The 19,553-nt window shown below is 38.3% G+C and overlaps 2 protein-coding genes across 7 annotated transcripts in view; one reads left to right on the plus strand and one right to left on the minus strand.

Moving 5' to 3' along the window:
* FAM227B (family with sequence similarity 227 member B) overlaps positions 1–19,553 on the minus strand; it is a 211,676-nt gene that overhangs the window by 59,456 nt on the left and 132,667 nt on the right. For all 4 annotated transcript variants that reach the window (XM_073303962.1, XM_073303960.1, XM_073303961.1 and 1 more), the window contains exon 12: positions 3,865–4,004. In XM_073303962.1, the coding sequence (XP_073160063.1) occupies positions 3,865–4,004 (140 nt within the window). The remainder of the gene's footprint in view (positions 1–3,864; positions 4,005–19,553) is intronic.
* FGF7 (fibroblast growth factor 7) overlaps positions 636–19,553 on the plus strand; it is a 107,410-nt gene continuing 88,492 nt past the window's right edge. For 2 of the 3 annotated variants that reach the window (XM_073303968.1, XM_073303971.1), the window contains exons 1-2: positions 4,770–4,896; positions 9,844–9,924. The gene's annotated coding sequence lies outside the window, so the exon portion shown is untranslated. Of the gene's footprint in view, positions 911–4,769; positions 4,897–9,843; positions 9,925–19,553 lie in introns of those variants that run through there. The other variant, XM_073303969.1, reaches the window with a different exon arrangement.

Genomic DNA, 19,553 nt, shown 5'->3' on the forward strand with positions numbered 1-19,553 from the left:
TTATCTCCTTTCTTTTTTCAGTATTTTTCTCATCTTGGAGAATGAAGCTAGTTTTGCTTTTATTTATAATCACTTTCACTTTTAGGTTCTCAGCGCTGCAATGTAATGGTTTCAGACACTGCAGAGATGTCTATTTCTTTTAAAACATCTGTTCTCACTGGGATATTTTTTAATTGTGGGAAATTTATTTAATTTTGTGCCAAATGTATGTTGAAAGTGTCTCTTTGATTTTGTAGGCCAAATATAAAGCTATGCAAAAGATTACAAATTTGGCATAATACTGAGTAGGAAAATACAGTAGTTATTTTCCAAGACATGACAGGGACTGAAATATTACTTGTTACAATTGTAATATGTTCATGTTTTTCCTTTCCCTCCATTCGTCCACTGAAATTCTGTGTCAATAGCAACATTATTTTTCAAGTTTCAATTTTTAAAGCATGTGTTTTTTTAAAAAAATGCATCTGTAGATAGGAAAATTAATTCAAGAGATTACACTGGTGAAAAGTCAAGGTGTTTTTTTGTTTTGTTTTGTTTTTTAATTAAAATTTTGTGTCTAAATCCAGAGAAAATAAATTAATTTTTGCTATGATCTAGACTCATTCCTGGAAAGAGCTGATGTGCATCAGCAATGTATGTTCCATTTATGTTCTTGCTTCATTAAGGGATTTGGCCACTGCAGAGGCTGGAAAAGTGCCACTTCTATACTGCTTCCCAGGGTGACCGGAAGATACAGATATGCAAGAGACAGTCAGAAAGACAAATTATTTTCAGGAATATTGAGAGCATATGGAAATAAAACTGAAGTCAGGATTAAGAGACTGACATTCAGAGTGTAAAATCACATTTAATCCTAAAAACAGCATTCTCATGCATCAACTATACCTTCATAGGAGTCCTTTTATGGATGGTAAGTAACTTCTGTTGTTTTATTTACTGCTTAACTTGAAGTTGTCTTGTGACAGAGAGGGAACAGAGAGATTAGTTACCTAGACAAAAGGTTGGTTATATATTGTTGACACTCAGAACCATATTTTATGTAAGTGATTTGACTGTAGTGTAAGGGCCAGATTCTGATCTGTTATGCCAACACAAATCTAGCATATTTCTATTTCACTGAAGTTGTTCTGGATTTAACCAGTTTAATCTGGTCCTAGGTCTATGTTTATGCAGTGTGTATATTTATGAAACAATATGCAGGGAGGTGTTTCATAGGTAAACTGATTTTTCACAAGCATCTTTTTCCTGCAGAGAGAGTAGTAAGAAGTGCCCCTACCCCATCCACACAGAACCAGATCAGAGCATTGACAGCCTCTACTTTTTTGGTAATTTCAATTGTATCAGCTGCGCTTGATAGCATTTTGAGGTACTCCCAGGGTATTTGGTCCATGCTGCCAGCATTCCACCCAATAAAATCTAAGCTTATGTTTAAAAATTTCTACTTTAGGTATAAATAGCAAAAAAGGATGGGGGGAGGGTGTTTCATGAAAAAGGAGCTTGAATTTATTACGATTTTCATCATTATGGTATTAATTAAAAATGTTCTGAGATGAAACTGAAAACTTAAAACGCAAAATTAACTTGCTCCAGACTGGTCATGCTGGGAGTTACAACATTTTGTTTACCAGAGACAGAAATGCAGGCCAACAAGCTCCTTTGTGGCAAGGAGGAGGGAGGCGGCTTCTGGCAAAGCAGTGTTGCCTGAAAAATGTGGGGTTACCCACAACTTCTTAGGCTTGTCTGTCACGTCCAGCTCATGTTGCTTGATGCTTCAAATGGCTACAAATGTGGCTGCTGATAGTGACCTGTAGCAGTTCAGTCTGGGTTGGTCCTACTCTAAAGCAGACAGTTAGAGTTGATAATGGAATGGAAGCTGGCCGCTTGAATACCACCCTGGAAGAGGTTAGGTTTTTCTCTGAAATATCTTGCAACCGGGATCTGATAAGAATGTGCAGCTTAGACAGGGTGAGCAAATGGGAAAAGTAATTTTCTCTCACATATTTTGGGATTTGGCCCAGTAAAATTGAGTTTAAATAATACCATATGATATATTCAGTGGCTATTGATATTTCATATTTTAACCACCTGTTAAATATACTGTTATTTAATGTTTTAAAAAACATTGTTTTAGTCTATAACTGCCTCTGTTTTTTAAATGAGTATTTCCTTGAGTTATTCTTATTTTACATGTATATCACAGGAAAATATGACATTCTGATTCAGATGTTGCTTACACTAGTTTTAAACTGGTATAAGTCCATTGACCTGAATGGAATTACTCCTGATAGCTCTGTGTATTTATTCATTCATTCAACTCCTTACCCATCTAACAGAGGACAAATTGAATAGAGTATTTTCAATATTTGGCTGGCCAGAAAATTATGCTTGTACCTCTTGGATTCTGACATTGCCTTAGTGATCCATGCATTTGTCATCTTCAGAAATGGACTATTACGATGCACTCTACTTTGGTACTCTAAGTCTTCCCAGAAACTATGGTTCACTTCAAAATACTTGTTCTCTTCCTTACAGTGCTGAATTAACGAAAGCCTGATTATCTGAAAAAACACTCCTTACTCCATTCCCTACTGCAACAGCTGCAATTGACAGGGATGTTACAACTGAGGCACCCAAGGTTCAAACCTGCAGGGTCAGTAGGTAGGATATTTTCAAGGGGAGGCACTCAGTTATGGAATTCACTACTCCCCCCAAAGATCAGGTTGAATCTGAATTACCATACTTTCAGGGTATGATGCAGGATTCATCTTTCTGCAGGCAGTGTTCTAATCACAGAGTTTGGAATGACCTTGTCTGAATACTCAGGACCAACCCTCCACAGGTATTCTTCATCTACCCAACTTTATTAGTGAGGGGGAAGAGGTCAAGAACTGCTTTCTCATTGGTACCTACTATTAAATGCCTGTATTGCAAATTCCTAGATGCTATGCTGATTGAGGCCTCAGAAATGTGTATTACAACAATAGCAGCCAACTTATTCGAACTTGGGTACCTAAAGTTAGGCATCTAAAGGGACTTGTAGCCATCTGATCAAAGGGACTGAATTTCAGAACTGCTGCTCTTCCACTGACTTCAGTTGGGATTATGGATGCTCAGCACTCCTGAAAATCAGCCCAATCATTTAGGTTTCTAAATATGGGGTTAGGTGTCTAATTTGATGTAAAAAATTTTGACCAGAGGCATTTTATACACCTTTATTTTGATCACTTATGAAACATCTCCCTAAAGTTCTGATATCCCAATTACTCTTTATTTGTGTATTTGCAATGACATAATTGATTCAGGCGAATGTCTTAACTAAGAACTTATTCCCCAGTGTCAGAAACCTAAAGTTACATAAGGCACAGGGTAAATATAATACCATTACATTAAGTTCCTAGGGGGCAAATCCTGACCTGAATCTCTTCATTTGGGTGAAAGGCCCCAAAGAAAGTAGAAGCAGTGGGGTTGTGCAGTGTACAAGATGGAGCGAAGTTCATTAGAATTATATACATCGCATTGGGAGGTGAGAGAGGGCATCCTCTGAGGGAGTGTGTTGGTGGGTATTGTAGTGGAACCACAAAGTAGACCAACTGGAAAATTCCCCCATTTAATGTGAGTGGTGTTCCCCAACTCTGACCACTGCAAGTCCTCATGCATCAAGCTTGTTTGCTTAGTTTTGCACAGGGAGGTGGACTTGGCTACAGGAACAGATTCCAGAGGGAAAGAGGGTAGATCATCAGGACTTAAATCCTCTGTGAGAAAAGGAAGAAGGAAGAGTTAAAAGGGAAATGTTTTTCAGAAAAGCAATGAATGGAAATACAAACTACATATTGTGTATAACTTCATAATTAGTATAAAGCAAACCTCTTTTATGGTTTCCGACTCTTTTGGCATGTCCATTTTATATTTACGGTCTTTCTTCATTTCTTCAGCTGATGAAATATACATCTTTTTTGTATCTTCAGTTAGATCTTCGAAATCAAGGCCTACTTGAAATCTCACTGCTAACATACAAATACAAATCACACTTTAATACTTTTTCATATTTGCTTCTTACCAAGAAGCAACTACTTTAAACTATGCCACCTCCTTTCTTGAAAAAACGTTGTGTCACCATCTCCAACATATAGTCTGTTGGGTCCACGGCATCTTGACCTGTTGTTATAGACTTTTTATTGCATACAGAGATAGTGTTGTGGGACATCACATCTGTGTCATAGGTTTTGTGGGTGATGTTTAATTCCAGTAGGATACACATCAGACCCTGGATGTAAGATTCCCAAGTCAAAATCCCATTTAAACTTCTGTGGTATATACATTCCAGACAAAATGTTCTTGACAAAATGCGGTGCAAAGAAATGTCACCACAGATGAAATATTACTTGGTGAAAGGTTGTACCACCAAGGATGTTTAATCCATTTTCTGCATCTTGAAATATTAATCTATATTATTGTGAGTACACAATAGGTACCCTGGCAAATTAGACCATATTTATTAAAAGCACTAACACTACTGCCATTATTGGAATACAGATCCTTAGCTCTACCTATTTCATAGCCTTTTGCAGCAACTAAATCTGTAACTTAGCCTTCCAACTCTTCAGACTCCTTAGAGATTTTTTTTCACACAGAGGATGATTATGGCCCATAGAAATTAAACAGGAGCATGACTACTGGTCCTAGCATTCCATGGGTTGGAGCGGTAGATAGTAAATATCCCAAGTCTTTGAGATCCCATCTCCTGCCTTCTCCACACCTCTTCCAGCCCAAAGAATTAGCTGAAGAAGAAAAATGTGGAGCAGCACAGTTTTGGTATGAATGTATTCAGCTTTGAGTACTTCGGAGCAGGAAGCGAGCAGATGGACCTATGTAGGAATTGCACCTGGCACTGCAGAGGTATGTTACACTGACGATGTGCATGTGCAGACACACTGTGTGCGTAAAACTCACATTTCATAAGGATATTTTTGTCAGCTGAAGTAATTTCTTTGTTGCAGTAAAACATGAAGAGCATCTGAAAATAGAGGACTAAATGGAATTGTCAGAATGATTCACTGAAGTTTTTGATCAGTCTTAAATAACCTGATAGATTTGAACTACAGTATAATCCAGGTTGCTCTAGAAGAAAAAATATAAATGCATTGTGACCTTGTGGTCCTGAACATGATGGTAAAACCAAATTTAGTAAATTAGCTTTTGTCAGGCATCCACTGAGAATCAGCTTCATCTCAGCTGGGTAAATATACTTTATGACCTGTGGTGAAGGCAAACACAGATGCGCACAGGCGAGGAAAACAAAAGTCTTGGACCAAGGGTGAATAAAACTTTACATTTGTGCATTACAGGAAATCCACTGAAGAAAACAAATTACAACTAACCACTAGAATGCCTCACTTGCCTTAAAGAAATACAAACCAATCTGCAATGAGAGAAAATGTCCTCAATTAGAACAACCGCAATATGAAGAACTATATTTGGGAAAAAGTCTCTCTGTACTTGACAGCAACTGAGCTCACAAAACAGATGGACTGCAGAAAAAAAATGCTGTTATAGAAATTGAATGAAAGTTAACATGAGATAACCTCTTTGAGATCAAATGCTTGAAGGCAAAAGTCTCTGAACAAAAAGCTTTGCCTGAAAAGACAGCTATTCCATGGCTTTTACAACACACACTCTTGAAAATAGATCTACAATTTTCTAACTCAACTTGAAAGAATATTTGCTGTTGCACATTTATGTTTCCGCTGAAATACTAATGTCCTACAATTACGCTGATCATAAAAGATTGGACCAGCTGTAATAATGAGCATATTTGTTTAAGTTTCTTATCTTAATTTTTTGTTATTTTGACTAATTATGATAACTGGTGCCTCTTTTTAAAATGAATGATTACATTAGTTTAGAAAGGATACATATGTATATATGCCCAGTTACATAAGCCCCAAATATCTAGACAGCATTTTGTTTAATGGATAATAGGATTTTCATCTCTTCAGCACTTCTCAGGATACAGCCCTTATTGAACCTTATAATTCTTGAACAAAGAGGTAAATTCAAAGATTACATCATTTCAACATTTATGGATTAAAAATCCTCTAACATTCATCCAAAATCCACTGGAGGTTCTTGGATTTTAGCAGGCTACATTAGATTGTTTATTAGTAAATATGGGCTAATGCAATGAAGGTAGGAAGAAATAAAAAAGGAAAAAGCAGCCAGATGTTTGAGAAAGGATAAAGTTGTATTAAAGGGGAGAATGAATAGAGAAAAAGGCCAGAACAGCAAACATACTGAAGAGGAAGAGGGAAAAATGGAGAGAAAGAAAATCAAACAGATTAAAAAGACAGATTTACTAAATAGAAGGGAGAAGAAAACTGTATAGGAAAAGTATACAGCAGAAGAGAGATAGACATTAAAACTGAGGAACAGACAGATACTTAAGTATGAGGAAATTAATTCAAGAAGAAACAAAGATAAGAAACAAGAGACATCAGGAGGGCAATTAGTTTTACTTTTACTGAAATACTGTACAAAAAAAAAAAAAAAGACAAAAACACCTTTGACTCCCTCCTCAAATCCTCCCGTTCCCCATGTCTCTCTCTGCAGATAATCTTGCCAATTTCTTCCAAGTGACTTAACAAAATACATCATGAAATCTCCCCTCCTCCTCCCATATCACAGATGTAGATGTTTCTTGTCTGCTCTTCTCTTCCACTTGTCCCATCCCATTTACTCAGTCTCAGCCCCTCCCTTGACCTTAACCTCTTACTCACCTCTGATTCTTTCCCCTCACAATATAAACATATTTAGTCACTCCCATCATAACAGCTATACCCATCTCACCTTTAAACTCATTGAACATTCAGTTACAATTGCTGTCTGGAGTTCATCTCCTCCATTTCATCTTAGACCCTCTCGAATTCGGCTTCAACACCTTGAACTCCACTGAAACTGCTATTGCCAAAAATCTCTAATGACCTCTTCCTAACCAAAGCTTAGAACCAGTACTCCATTCTCATTTTTCTTGATGTGGCAGCTACCTTCAACACCATAATCTATACTCCTCTTCTTGAAATCTTGTCCTCCCTTGGCTTCTGTGACTGTCCTCTCCTGGTTTCTCTTCCTACCTTTCTAATTGTTCCTTCAGATCATCCTCCTCATCCCCCTCCAGCTTTCTGTGGAGCTCAGTTCTTAGTCCACTTCTCTTTTCCCTCTACTACTTATCTTTGCGTAATCTCATCCGTAAACTCAAATTCAACTACGTCTATGCTAACAACTCACAGATCTCCCTCTCTCCTCCAGACCTGTCCCCTTCTTTCCAAACTAAAAACGTGGCCTGTCCCCTCATGAATATCTAGTCATCATTTCAAGCTTGCCATGACAAAAACATAGCTCTTACATCCCCTCCCTCAACCTTCCCCAGTACCTCCTTTCTTGATCACTGTGGACAATCTCATCATGCTTCCTAACACTCAGGTCTGAGTCAGACCTCTCTCTAGGTCCTCACATCCAGGCTACGTTTAAAATCTACAGAGTCTTTTACAGAACATCTGTAAGATATGGCCTTTCCTATTCATCCGCGTAGCTAAAAAACTCTCATCCAGGCTCTCATCATCTCACTTACAGCAACATCCTTTCCTCTGGTCTTGACCAACACAATAGTGGTCAGCTCATATCCATTCAGAATGCTGCCGCAAAGATCTCTTCCTAGCCCATCATTTTGACCATGTCATCCCCCTCTTCCTCTCTCTACTGGCTTCCCTTCTATGACATCAAACATAAGCTACTTCAAGGCCCTTTACAATTTATTCCCACTCTGCCTATCACCTCTCATTCACTAATAAGATGTCATCTCCTGCCTCTGATTGACCCATGATGCCAGCTTCCATTAACCAATTGTTAAAATTTCAAAAGGACCTTCATGCTTTTTCCCATGCTGTCCCCTTATGTTTGGGAGCAGCTCCTCCATAAACATTTGCAAAACTGATGCATTATCCCCCTTCAAAATTCTACTCAAAACCTCTCATTTTCCATGATATCCACAGAAATCTTGATAATTGTTAGGCCACTGGTTTGCTGAGATCACAGCCTATCACGCTGACTAATATTGCCTTGTTGTTTCCTTGTACTCTGCCATCTGTCTGTATCCATTTGTCATCTCTTGTCTTATACTTAGCTAGTAAGCTCTTTGGGACAGCGACTGGTTTTTTTGTTGTGTCTTTGTACAGTGCCTAGCTGTCCTGGTCCATGACTAGGGCTCTTAGGCACTACAATAATACAAATAATAATCAGCTATACAAAATTAAATATAAAAAGGGTTTTAAATCTAGACCCTCTAACCCCTTAGCTGTCTTGTCACTCTTTTCTCTATTTTAGGAATGTTGACAGACACAGCCAAAATCAAACACAGGTTACAGCTTACTCCTTTAGTGCAGAAGCCCATCATGCTTCTTCCTGGCCCATTAACTTCCACAGCAAAAGAGCTACAGCTCTATAGCAACCATTTAAAAAATAGTCCAGACACTGCTGTACCACCTAACTACTATTCCTCTCTAAAAAGTGGCTCTTGCGCTTTCCTTTTTTCTTCTTTTCCAGATGCCATGTGTGCAAAGGACATAGAATATGCCTGTATTATTTTATGAATATTACATGTATAAGTGTTAGTTTGATTGTTATTCTACTGGCTGCTATATAGTGACGAAGAATGAATTCAGCCACAAGATGAGCAGTAGAGCTAGGTCAGAAATTTTCTGAAGGAAAAAGCAGATTCTTTGAAAGCAATTTTTTTTTTGTGACTAATCTTCCAAAGGAACCTGTCAGGCAGGTTTCAAAATTTACCCATCAAGCACACAGTGGAAACCTGCCTGCCCAGCTCCTTAGCAGCCTGCCTGTAGAACTGCCTAGGAATTGAGACCCCAGAGTTCCTAGGGACTGTGGATCTGGGGTCTGCCCAATGGCCAGGATCCCCAGGGCTTACAGACTACCAGGCCAGCTGATTCCCAGAGCTGCCCAACTCTTAAGCTGGGGACCTAGTTGCTAGGCAGTGCTGGAAGCCCTGTCTCTAGATCCAGCTCTTAAGGTTTAGACTCCTGGCTCTGTGGCAGGGAGCCTGGAAGCCCTGAGAGCTCACTTGAGCCGGGACTCACAGGGTATCCAGACTCCTGGCTCCTGAAATCCTGGGACAGGTTTTCAGGGTTCACAGCTCATAGTCAATCCTGCCATGTGGACTGACCCAGGGCCAGAGACCCCAGGGCTTCCAGACTCCTGGGCCAGCTGGCTCATTGGGCTGCCTGACTCCTCCAGCTTTTGGAGCGAGCTGCCCCAGTAGTCAGGGAGCCCTATTAAACAGGAACAAGGCACTCTTATTCCAGAATAGAAAAAATGTCTACACATGGTGTTAATCAGGAATAATCAGGAATAATTCCATGTGTAGACAAAGCCTAATTCTGACATGTTTATCAGCAGAATTGTTAATTAAATTCTTATTGCAGATCATTTGATGACAAAGGGGTTGACAGATGCAACTGAGGACAGAATTTAGCCCACAGAACGTTTTATTGCTGGCTCCTGAAGCAGCAGTAGCATTAGCACAGCTTGATTTTTAGATCAAGTTGAGTTTTCAGGGGAAGCAGTTAGAAAAAGTTTACTTGCAAACCGAGGAAAGTTGATCTGGAAGTCATTAAGAGATAATAATTATAGACACCCCCACGATGCCATCTTTACAGTCACTTGTCAGTGTAGAGCTGTAGTTTTACAACAAGTCGTTCTGCAAAGAAGGGTCTTGCAGGCTCTCTTATTTGATTACTCTTTTTCCTGAGGACTTAGCACTTTCCTCTTCAACAGGACTCATTTCCTAACAAGGATGATAGAAGTGGAGTGAAGTGGAAAAACGAAGAAGAAGAAAAGCAATAGAGACATATAGTAGTAAGTTACAACTTTTCAAATATATTATATGGATTCTTTGATGCAAAATTTGTTATGATAAAACAAAGACATAAACCACTATAAACATTTGCTGCATTTAATGCAGATAATGTGTGGAGATTATCACAGTAACTATTTGATTTTGTTGCATTATCCCACATTTTTAATTTATAGTATCAGAAAGTTGAGGGAAGGTGGGGAGAAAGGGAGGAATCAGATGTGTCAAAATATACAGAGTAAATATCCTTAAATCAAACTCTAATAATTTCTCAAGAAGCATTTTCTTACTTTGCCTATCTGTAAATGTAGACTATCAATGCAAAATATTTTTCAGTTTGTGCATGTATGGTGAAATTGACATTTAGTGACATGTACAGATACAAATCTAATCCTTCCAAGCCTATTTATCAGACATGCATATAAGAGTTTTTGTTCTGCCATGTAATTACATTTATTGATACAATCTTATATGTACTTAACATTCTTATCACAACAGTGAAGAGTACAGTATCTATTATCTGGGTTTAAAGGAATTCTGAATCTTGTCATGTTAATTTTGAAATACCTGAAATTTATTAAGCCTTAATGCTGCCATTAGCGGTTTTATAGGATTACTACAATTATTTCAAACTTTTTCCACCTCTGTTTGTCTTCCTCATAAGGTCTGAATAATAAAAACCTTACACAAGCAAAATTCCCACTGAAGTCAATTAGTGCTTTGCTTGGATAAGGACTGTAGGATTGAACCCTTAAAACACCTTAAGCATAACAGACGAAATCCTAGCCCTATTGAAGTCAGTGAGAATTTTGTCATTGACTTCAATGAAGCCAGGATTTCACCCCTAAGTCACCTGGACCTGCTCTGTGAAGAGTTAATGACATGTTGCTTGACACACCAACAGCCCTTCTAAACTAGGGGTCCCAACATTGCTAACCCTCGTGATGTTGAACTGGAATGTGTAAATGGTGATAAGACTGAGATGTTTTTGCAAGAGTTTGTGTGTCTCTTGAGAATGTAGGTGTTAAGTTTACATACACAAGTTTACTGCATGTAAAACATTTTGGTCCAGACATCAATATACAGGTACAATTTTATTTCAAAGTTACAACTTGGTTTAATTTAATTAGTTTAATTAATTCTTTTCTGCAGATATACAATCTTTAACTTCTTCCTGCTTGATTGCATCTCTGTTACTTTCAAAGTACCTTCAATCATTTTTAAAAGAAAGAAAACCCTTTGAATTTAAGAGGCAAGTCCATTAAATTGGATACACAAAGTTTTCACATAAAAGCTAATTAGAAACCACACCATAAGGTTTTCTTTAACATTTTGATGCTTTTCAAAGATTCCCTACCCTCACCCCCCATTGTGAATCTGACCAAACATCCCTTTTGGAGGAGTTTCTTTTTGCATATTAATGAATACTTCACCTGAGGGGTTCCTTGTCTATCCTGGCTAAATACAGATTTGAAAATTAAAGTTAATACAAGGTACATATATATTGACCAGACCACCCTAGCAGATACAATTCACATTGTACAGCCAGATGCCAAGTGTCACAAAGACCATTAAAGCATATATTTAATGCAGTTAAAATAATCATAGTGCTCTTGCGGGAAGTTTGTTCCATCACAAGAAAGCAATAGACTGTATGGTTAAATGGTGGAGAGGAGAATAGTGAACAACTGAGTGACATAAGTAAGAGAAGTCAAATATGGCTTTTTACTAGAGAGTTAAAATGGAATGTTGAGAATTCATCGAGGAAAAATATCCTAAAACTGTTTAGAGTGGCAAAAGCCCCTTACATCATTTAAAAGAAAAATATTGTACAACTTCATAGTTGTACAGCTTCATTGTGTCAACTGCACAATGTGGTAAAATAATCAACCACAAAGGGTATAGCTAGGCACAGTGACCTACTGCCCTATGATATGCAAACAGGAAAGAGCAAAATAGTGAATTATTTAAGATGATCTTCTACAGGAAAAAAGAAAATTAAATTTTGCCATGGTGGATTCAATATCAATGCATTACAAACCTATCAGATCAACTAAACAAGATGCATAACTCTCAAAATGCAGAAGTAGATAGCTAGAAAAAGTAGGCTCTCAGTTTAGAAAATATTAGAAAAGCAGATTGTAGTAATTTTCACTGTAATAGCAATAGAAATCCTATAGAGGAAATACCTGAGAAGGTACAGGCAACATGAGTAAGAGTAAAGTATTAGCCCCCAAATAAGAATCTAAAAATAAAATAATAAATATCAGCCCATTTCCTAAACAAAATTTTCAAAAAAATTCTAAGCAGCTTTGGAGCCCTTTAACTTCCCTTTTTGCATAAATACATCTGCTTCCTGTAGGTTTTGAAAAAACAAATGACTTACTTCCAAAGCCAGCCCAGCAAACTCAACCAAGGACTTGAAAGTCAAGATGTATTTTTCTAGCTCTTACGTAATGACCAGTAATAAAGATTTTATATGCTTGTCTCAGTGTACCCTGTACAACCACCAATGTCTTCAGTTTAGACTCTGAGTTACACCTTTTCTACCCTATTGCCTTCCATACATGTAAATACATCATTTGCAAACTATGGAGTCATGCAGGGTCCTGCTAATGGAATTTGGATAATAAACTCTGCTGATTATGGCCACCATTATGATTTGGCCACCAAATCATCCAATTTGCTCCCCCAGAGCTGTTTGCATTCCAAAAGCTTGGCGTTAGTAAAAAAATTTTTGGTCATTAAAATAAATAGATCTGACTCTGAACACAAAAAGAAAACAGATGTGTTAAGTAGGAAGGTTCAATTTCTAACCAGACACATTTCAGAATGAGATACACGTCAAAAAGAAAGCAGCAACAGACTTGTTACCCCACAGAAGACAGAGTTCACCATGACCACCTGCTTGGTAGCTTAGATGTCAATGGAAATAAAAACTGGTGGCACAAAAGAGTTAGGGGTAGGAGGAAAGGTAAATTCAGTACTGAAGAGGTTAAATGTAAGTTGGTGGCTACATATCCAAGAGGAGATATCAGAAAAGTGGCTGGAAATTCAAGAATGGATAGAGGAGGAGTGGTCAGAAGTCATCCATTTTTGAGAATCTCTGTCATTAACGTGGTACTGCAGGCATGGAAGAGGTTATCGAAAGATTAAAGAGAAAGCATGAAGAACATATGTGCTTATTTCTTTGAACGTATAAAAACCTGTAGGTGTTAATCTGAAATTCTAGGTGCCTATCCCATAAAATTAAATCTCCCCAGAATTCTATAAATAAAAGAGGATAGTTCATGAATATAACCCACTGCAGCCCCCAGCCGACTCCCCTTCTCAACAGCTTGAGAAAATAGATGGCCTTTGCAGCATGCCCATAATGTTAAACCTAGGCTGTGGCTAAACAAGGGCAGGAGTTTGGAGTTGAGAAGTCTAGGATCTCTTACAGAAAAATCCCTACCAGTTCCCTCTCAGTTATAATAAAGGCCCGTCCAGTGCAAGTGTCTCTGCTAATTTCATTGTGGCAATAGATAACGGAGGGCTGTGATCTCAAGGAAAACCATATCCCATGTCATCTGTGGATGGAAGACTTTTAAAAGATACACTGAACATGTCTATAGCACGTAAAAATAAATAGGGGACCACTAAGCCGTGGAAGCCAAAAGAATGAATGGATTTAAATCCCAAGCCCTACGTCTGCTGTGCTACTTTGTGAAAAACAAAAAGGAATCTGGACAGTTCCCAATTACAGCATTAGCAGCCTTCAAAGTCCCTCTTACAACACATAATGTCTCATTCTGCACTGGTAAGGATTCATGTACAATAACAAATTTGGGGACCAGATGGTTTTTTTTCCCCCTAGATGTCTCCTGGCACAAATCAATCTTCATTCTTCCTGCCAATTCAATATCCCCAGACTATTGCACAAGAACCACTTCCAGCTTTCTGGATTAAATATTCTCAGGTTCTCACAGTGATTCTCAGATTCCTAATACTAGTTTTGTTTCGGCCATCCATTTTATTTTGCACTGTGTTTTTTTCTTGAGCAACGAGTTAAACATATTCACAGTATCTAGTGCAAGATGGTTGGAGATCAGCTGTTTTGCCCATTGTCCCTTTTAATGACTGGGGGAAAAGTCATCAAATATACAGCCGACGCAAAATCTTGCAATAAATCTCATCTGTCTTTCAAAGAAGCCCTCCTCCAGAATGAGATAGTTCTTACAGCAGTTGCAGCTCAAAAGCATCTCACATTTGAGTTCAATCTTAAGTGACACCTGAGATTCATTCTAGGCCATTTTCAGTACCTGGCAACTTAACTTCTGCCTTTTTTTGCCCCTCAGCAGGGCGGTTGGGACTAAGAAAAAGCCAACAAAATGGACCAGAAGAGCAGAGCAACTCAGGTCCATATCTGTTTTCCAGGGCTCACATATACATGTCCCCTGCTGCACCCTTCCTTAACTCAGTATGCTAATTTTGCATCTAATTGATTGTAACATTCATAATTTTGTCTAGGAAAGTTAAAGAATAAATTGCAGATACATGCACTACATCAATTTCGTAAATAGAGACGTCATCTTACTGTGAAGCAAACACCTCCCTGTGGGATTTGCATAGAATTCAATGCACTTCTTTATGAATTTCAGTATCAGTTGAATAGTAGAACTCACAATGTCCTTGCTGAAGGGAACTGTCAAACCGTAACCTAAAAAGGAGTACTTGTGGTACCTTAGAGACTAACCAATTTATTTGAGCATAAGCTTTCGTGAGCTACAGCTCACTTCATCGGATGCATACCGTGGAAAGTACAGAAGATCTTTTTATACACACAAACCATGAAAAAATGGGTGTTCACCACTACAAAAGGTTTTCTCTCCCCACACCCCACTCTCCTGCTGGAAATAGCTTATCTAAAGTGATCACTCTCCTTACAATGTGTATGATAATCAAGGTGGGCCATCTCCAGCACAAATCCAGGGTTTAACAAGAATGTCTGGGGGGGGGGAATAGGAAAAAACAAGGGGAAATAGGCTTGAATAGAGACTGGGAGTAGCTAAGTCATTATGCAAGGTAACCTAAGTTAATAGTATCCAATTTGCAAATGAATTCCAATTCAACAGTTTCTTGCTGGAGTCTGGTTTTGAAGTTTTTCTGTTGTAATATTGCAACTTTCATGTCTGTAATCGCGTGACCAGAGAGATTGAAGTGTTCTCTGACTGGTTTATGAATGTTATAATTCTTGACATCTGATTTGTGTCCATTTATTCTTTTACATAGAGACTGTCCAGTTTGACCAATGTACATGGCAGAGGGGCATTGCTGGCACATGATGGCATATATCACATTGGTGGATGTGCAGGTGAACGAGCCTCTGATAGTGTGGCTGATGTTATTAGGCCCTGTGATGGTGTCCCCTGAATAGATATGCGGGCACAGTTGGCAACGGGCTTTGTTGCAAGGATAGGTTCCTGGGTTAGTGGTTCTGTTGTGTGGTATGTGGTTGCTGGTGAGTATTTGCTTCAGGTTGGGGGGCTGTCTGTAGGCAAGGACTGGCCTGTCTCCCAAGATTTGTGAGAGTGTTGGGTCATCCTTCAAGATAGGTTGTAGATCCTTAATAATGCTTTGGAGGGGTTTTAGTTGGGGGCTGAAGGTGACGGCTAGTGGCGTTCTGTTCTTCCCGCTACATTGGCTGTATTGTTTCCACAGCTGCCGCCACCATTCCTGTTCAGAGAAGGATCTATTCCCTATGATGGTGCTTTTTAAAATTTTAAATGACAGATCATTTGTTTCTTAAAGGCTAGTTTCATTGTTCAAAGAAGTAATATACTGATAAAAGTCACTCCGAACTAAAAGTTCACAATGAGCTTTGAAAAGGAATTCTGCCACAAAGCAAATAAACAAAAAAACCTTCCACGAAGTCCTGTTAGACACTCAAATGAAAGGATCACGGTAGAACCAGTAAAGAGGTGGCCAGAGTCCCACAACGTTTTGTCAACCACCTGGAGGAAGGGTACCACATCGCTGCATTCAAATATTTCTTTTCAGCCTCATCCGACCTATCTTGTCCATTCCACTTCCCAAATGAAAGGATAAATATTGGATCAGCCCCCTGAGGACAAGAGCTTCAGATTGCTGTTTGCATGCTGAGATAAGGAGTGTGGTAGCAGATTTTAAGGCAGTGGAGCTACTGAGGTTAAAGTATAAATACAAGATTTGCCAGTTCTGAATGCAAGTCAAGAAAACTGATCCGATGTAGTCACACCGCAGACCTGCTGAGTGTTATTGCCTGAGCATGTACAATAACTTTTCTATAACTTGTATAAAACTTTTATTATAAGTAAATCTTTTGTTTGCACTTCTTTGTAGTCCTCCACCCAAGTTTAACACAGGAGTATGCACGGTGGTTAAAGAGATTTTCTTCTAGAGGAGATTTTTTTTTTTTAAAGAATTATTTCAATTTCAGCAGTAGTTCCCTTCTCCCTCCCTCCCTTCTTCCTAGTAATTAAAGCATTCTGTTGCTTTTACAGCCATATAATGCTATGAGAATTGTCTGGCAGATCTTTAAAAAGCATGCTTTATGGGTTTTCAGTCATGGCAGCAGTCTGTGCCTTCAAAAGAATCATCACTGGTGAGATGCTGTCCAATATGTTGAACAAACTGTTAAGATTGGTGTCGGTTTAGGAAAAGTGGGTGTGGACATACCAAAAAAAAAATCTCTCTGCATCATATGATGCCCTCAAAACCCACTGAAAACATATGCAGCATAATTTACAGCTGACATGGGTAAGAGTGAAATGCGCTCATTACTTCTGCAGACGTGTAAGTAGCCTACAGCTGTTTGCCTTGATTGAAATACTTTCATCCCACAAGTAATATCACTAATGATAATTTGAAGCATTACTTAAAGTCTGTGGTTAGCATCCATTGCTTTGGATCAATTGCTTCTGGTGAGTGAATGATGGGGATAGGGTTTCCTTTTCTTTCAAATTGTTATAATTTCACAACACCAGAAGCGTCAGTCCACATGAAAGCAAAGCAATGATATAGAAATGTGCTGAAACAGCTGTGTGTTATCCCCTTAGGATGTGTCACTAAAGAGAATGTTAATGAATCTGGTTGTCCCCTTCTATGCATTTTTTATATTTTATGTCAACATGGACAGGAAGACCAAGCCTAAATGTGTATTGAGACAGAATGGTATCATCCCTGGGTAGCTGAATTTTTAATGGGTCTGTGTGACCCAAAGACCCTCCTCCTGGATGACGCTCTGAAATGGAGCTCAGTCAGAGACAAGACGAACAGGCCACCCAGAAAGAATGACTGTCTCTGTTGGCCTCCAGAATATTTTTCCAGTTTTTGTAGCGCTAGGTAATAATTGGATCAGTGTTCGGCTTTCACATCTGCTGCTGGTTGAGATCTCTGACTCTAGTTTTTCCAACTGCAATCTGACATGCATTCTGAACGTTATTAATTCCCATGAGTTAGTTTCAGACTGATAGAGAAAATGATCTGGTTGTCTCTTATCTTCCAGTGTTTAATATCAGTTTTGGATAGAAACAGCTGGAAACAATATCACATTTGCTACAATAAATTTTCAGAGGAATTTGATGAAAATATTTCACATCTACAAAAAACCAACTTAGAAAAATAGTCATATAAAGCTGTCTAGATATCTAGAGAAAGAGACATGAGCAAAGGGTTACTGTGTAATCAGGTTAAAAAGGGCATAGTTAGGTATACATTGGCATCTCTTCTAAATCATATGGAAATCTAGACAGAGATGGACCCAGATTTGTTCTCACACATTGAGAAATTTTGAGAAAAATTGAGTCATCCAAAGTTTATACTCTGTGGTTTAACTTTTGAGTGGAATCCTTGTGGGGTTAGAGGGTGTGTGTGCGCACATAGAGAGGATGCACTGTGTGGTATGTCCCATACTCCTTCCCTTCAGCCTACCTCCTCAGCTGCAGATCTGTATCCTGATGGAAGAGTGCCTGCAGGATCCAAAGGGGTTGATGCCACAGAAGCAGCACATTTCTAATACTGCAGTCTCCTGCCAGAGGTCTGCCAGTTTTCCTTCCCTCTTCATAATGTGGGCCAGAATGAAGACTTGAGAAGACATTTTAAATAAAAATATAGAACTGGGACTAGAACCCACAATTCTGACTTCCAGTCAACTGTTCCACTCACTTCATGTTATCCGGTACATACAGCACTACAGTCAGAACTATAATGGCTGCATAGCACACACATTTCATATGCTTTACAACTATTAAATATCACCAACCCCATAAAAGTAAAGGATAGGATAGGGAATACATTACTCACCGCTTAAATGAATGAAATCCCTGCTGCTCTGTTCATACAGAGTGCACAGTAATGGTCCATAATGGTTTGAAACAGAAGTGAAGACTATCCAAATAAAAGCGTATGGCAAATGTAGGCCCTACTGTAAATACCTGAGTAGGAATTTGACCAGAATCATTAGAGTTAACATCCCTCATCTGAGAAATTTCATGTCACTTTTTAATAACCAAAAATTGTAAGGATCTGTTTAATGTCTCCTTGAAAGCAGAGGTGTCATCCAAAGCAAGAAAATTCAATGCTAGACGTGAAAACACATCTCAATCTACTCCAGGGGATAAATATTTCATGCAACTCCTGTCACTGGGTAGTTTTGTGTACGTACTACTCTGTGGGCTTCAGCCTGCAAGCCTGCTTCACGTGCAACTCCCATTTCAGTGAGAGTTGAGGACATGGAAGTTGAAACCCTGTATTTGCTGTAAAATGTAGGATATAGATTAAGTGCATTGTTTTAAACTTTACTCAGCAGTTTCTTGCTTTCCTGGTTTTAAATCAGGGATTTAGTATACAGTAAGTTATTTTGGGTTAAACTTACAACATGTCAAGAAATACTCACAACCAACCAAAAAGTTATATAAAAAGAAACATTGAAAGTGTGGGTTTATTTGTAATAGTGAATTTTAAAAATTAAGTACAACAAAAATTTCACAATTTTTCCATGCTGGCAATATTTTTCTTTTTTACAAGAACAAACAAAATGAGTACAATCATGTGGAGATAGTAAGTATGCAAATAAGAAATTCCAGTCAGGGGGCATATGTTTTCAGATAGATCACATGGAGGATGGACAAAAAGATTATATATCTTTCCTATAAAGGCCTATAGAACAGGATTTACATATCAGAAGATTCAATACTGCTTTGTGACTTCAGTTAGGAAGTTAATATCAGAATATTTAGAAGATCTACAGCAGTAAATTTTGGAGAAAGTTCATGGAAAAGGCCTAACTTTTGAACGGCTAATCAAGTCTGCTAACTTTTTCAGTGACAAAAAGGCAGAAGAATGGAAAGGTAACTTCTGCATGGTATAGGTATGGTTACATAAAGAAGAGTAGAGTATGTGTTCTGGAGTAACTCTAGATCAGAAATTGGAATTACAAATATTCTAGCTTATATCTATAATGTAATGATTCTATTACTGATATTCTTTATGTTGGCTGGCTAAAGAGTTTAACAAACCCAAGACAAATTTGTTAGTGATAAGAAGCCCTAAATTAGTCTATTAGCTGATTTTGATTTTAAATTAGCCTCTTACAGTTTGTATGGCAACTTCC

This window comes from Lepidochelys kempii, chromosome 10 (genome assembly GCF_965140265.1).
Source record: "Lepidochelys kempii isolate rLepKem1 chromosome 10, rLepKem1.hap2, whole genome shotgun sequence".
Lineage (NCBI taxonomy): Eukaryota > Metazoa > Chordata > Testudines > Cheloniidae > Lepidochelys > Lepidochelys kempii.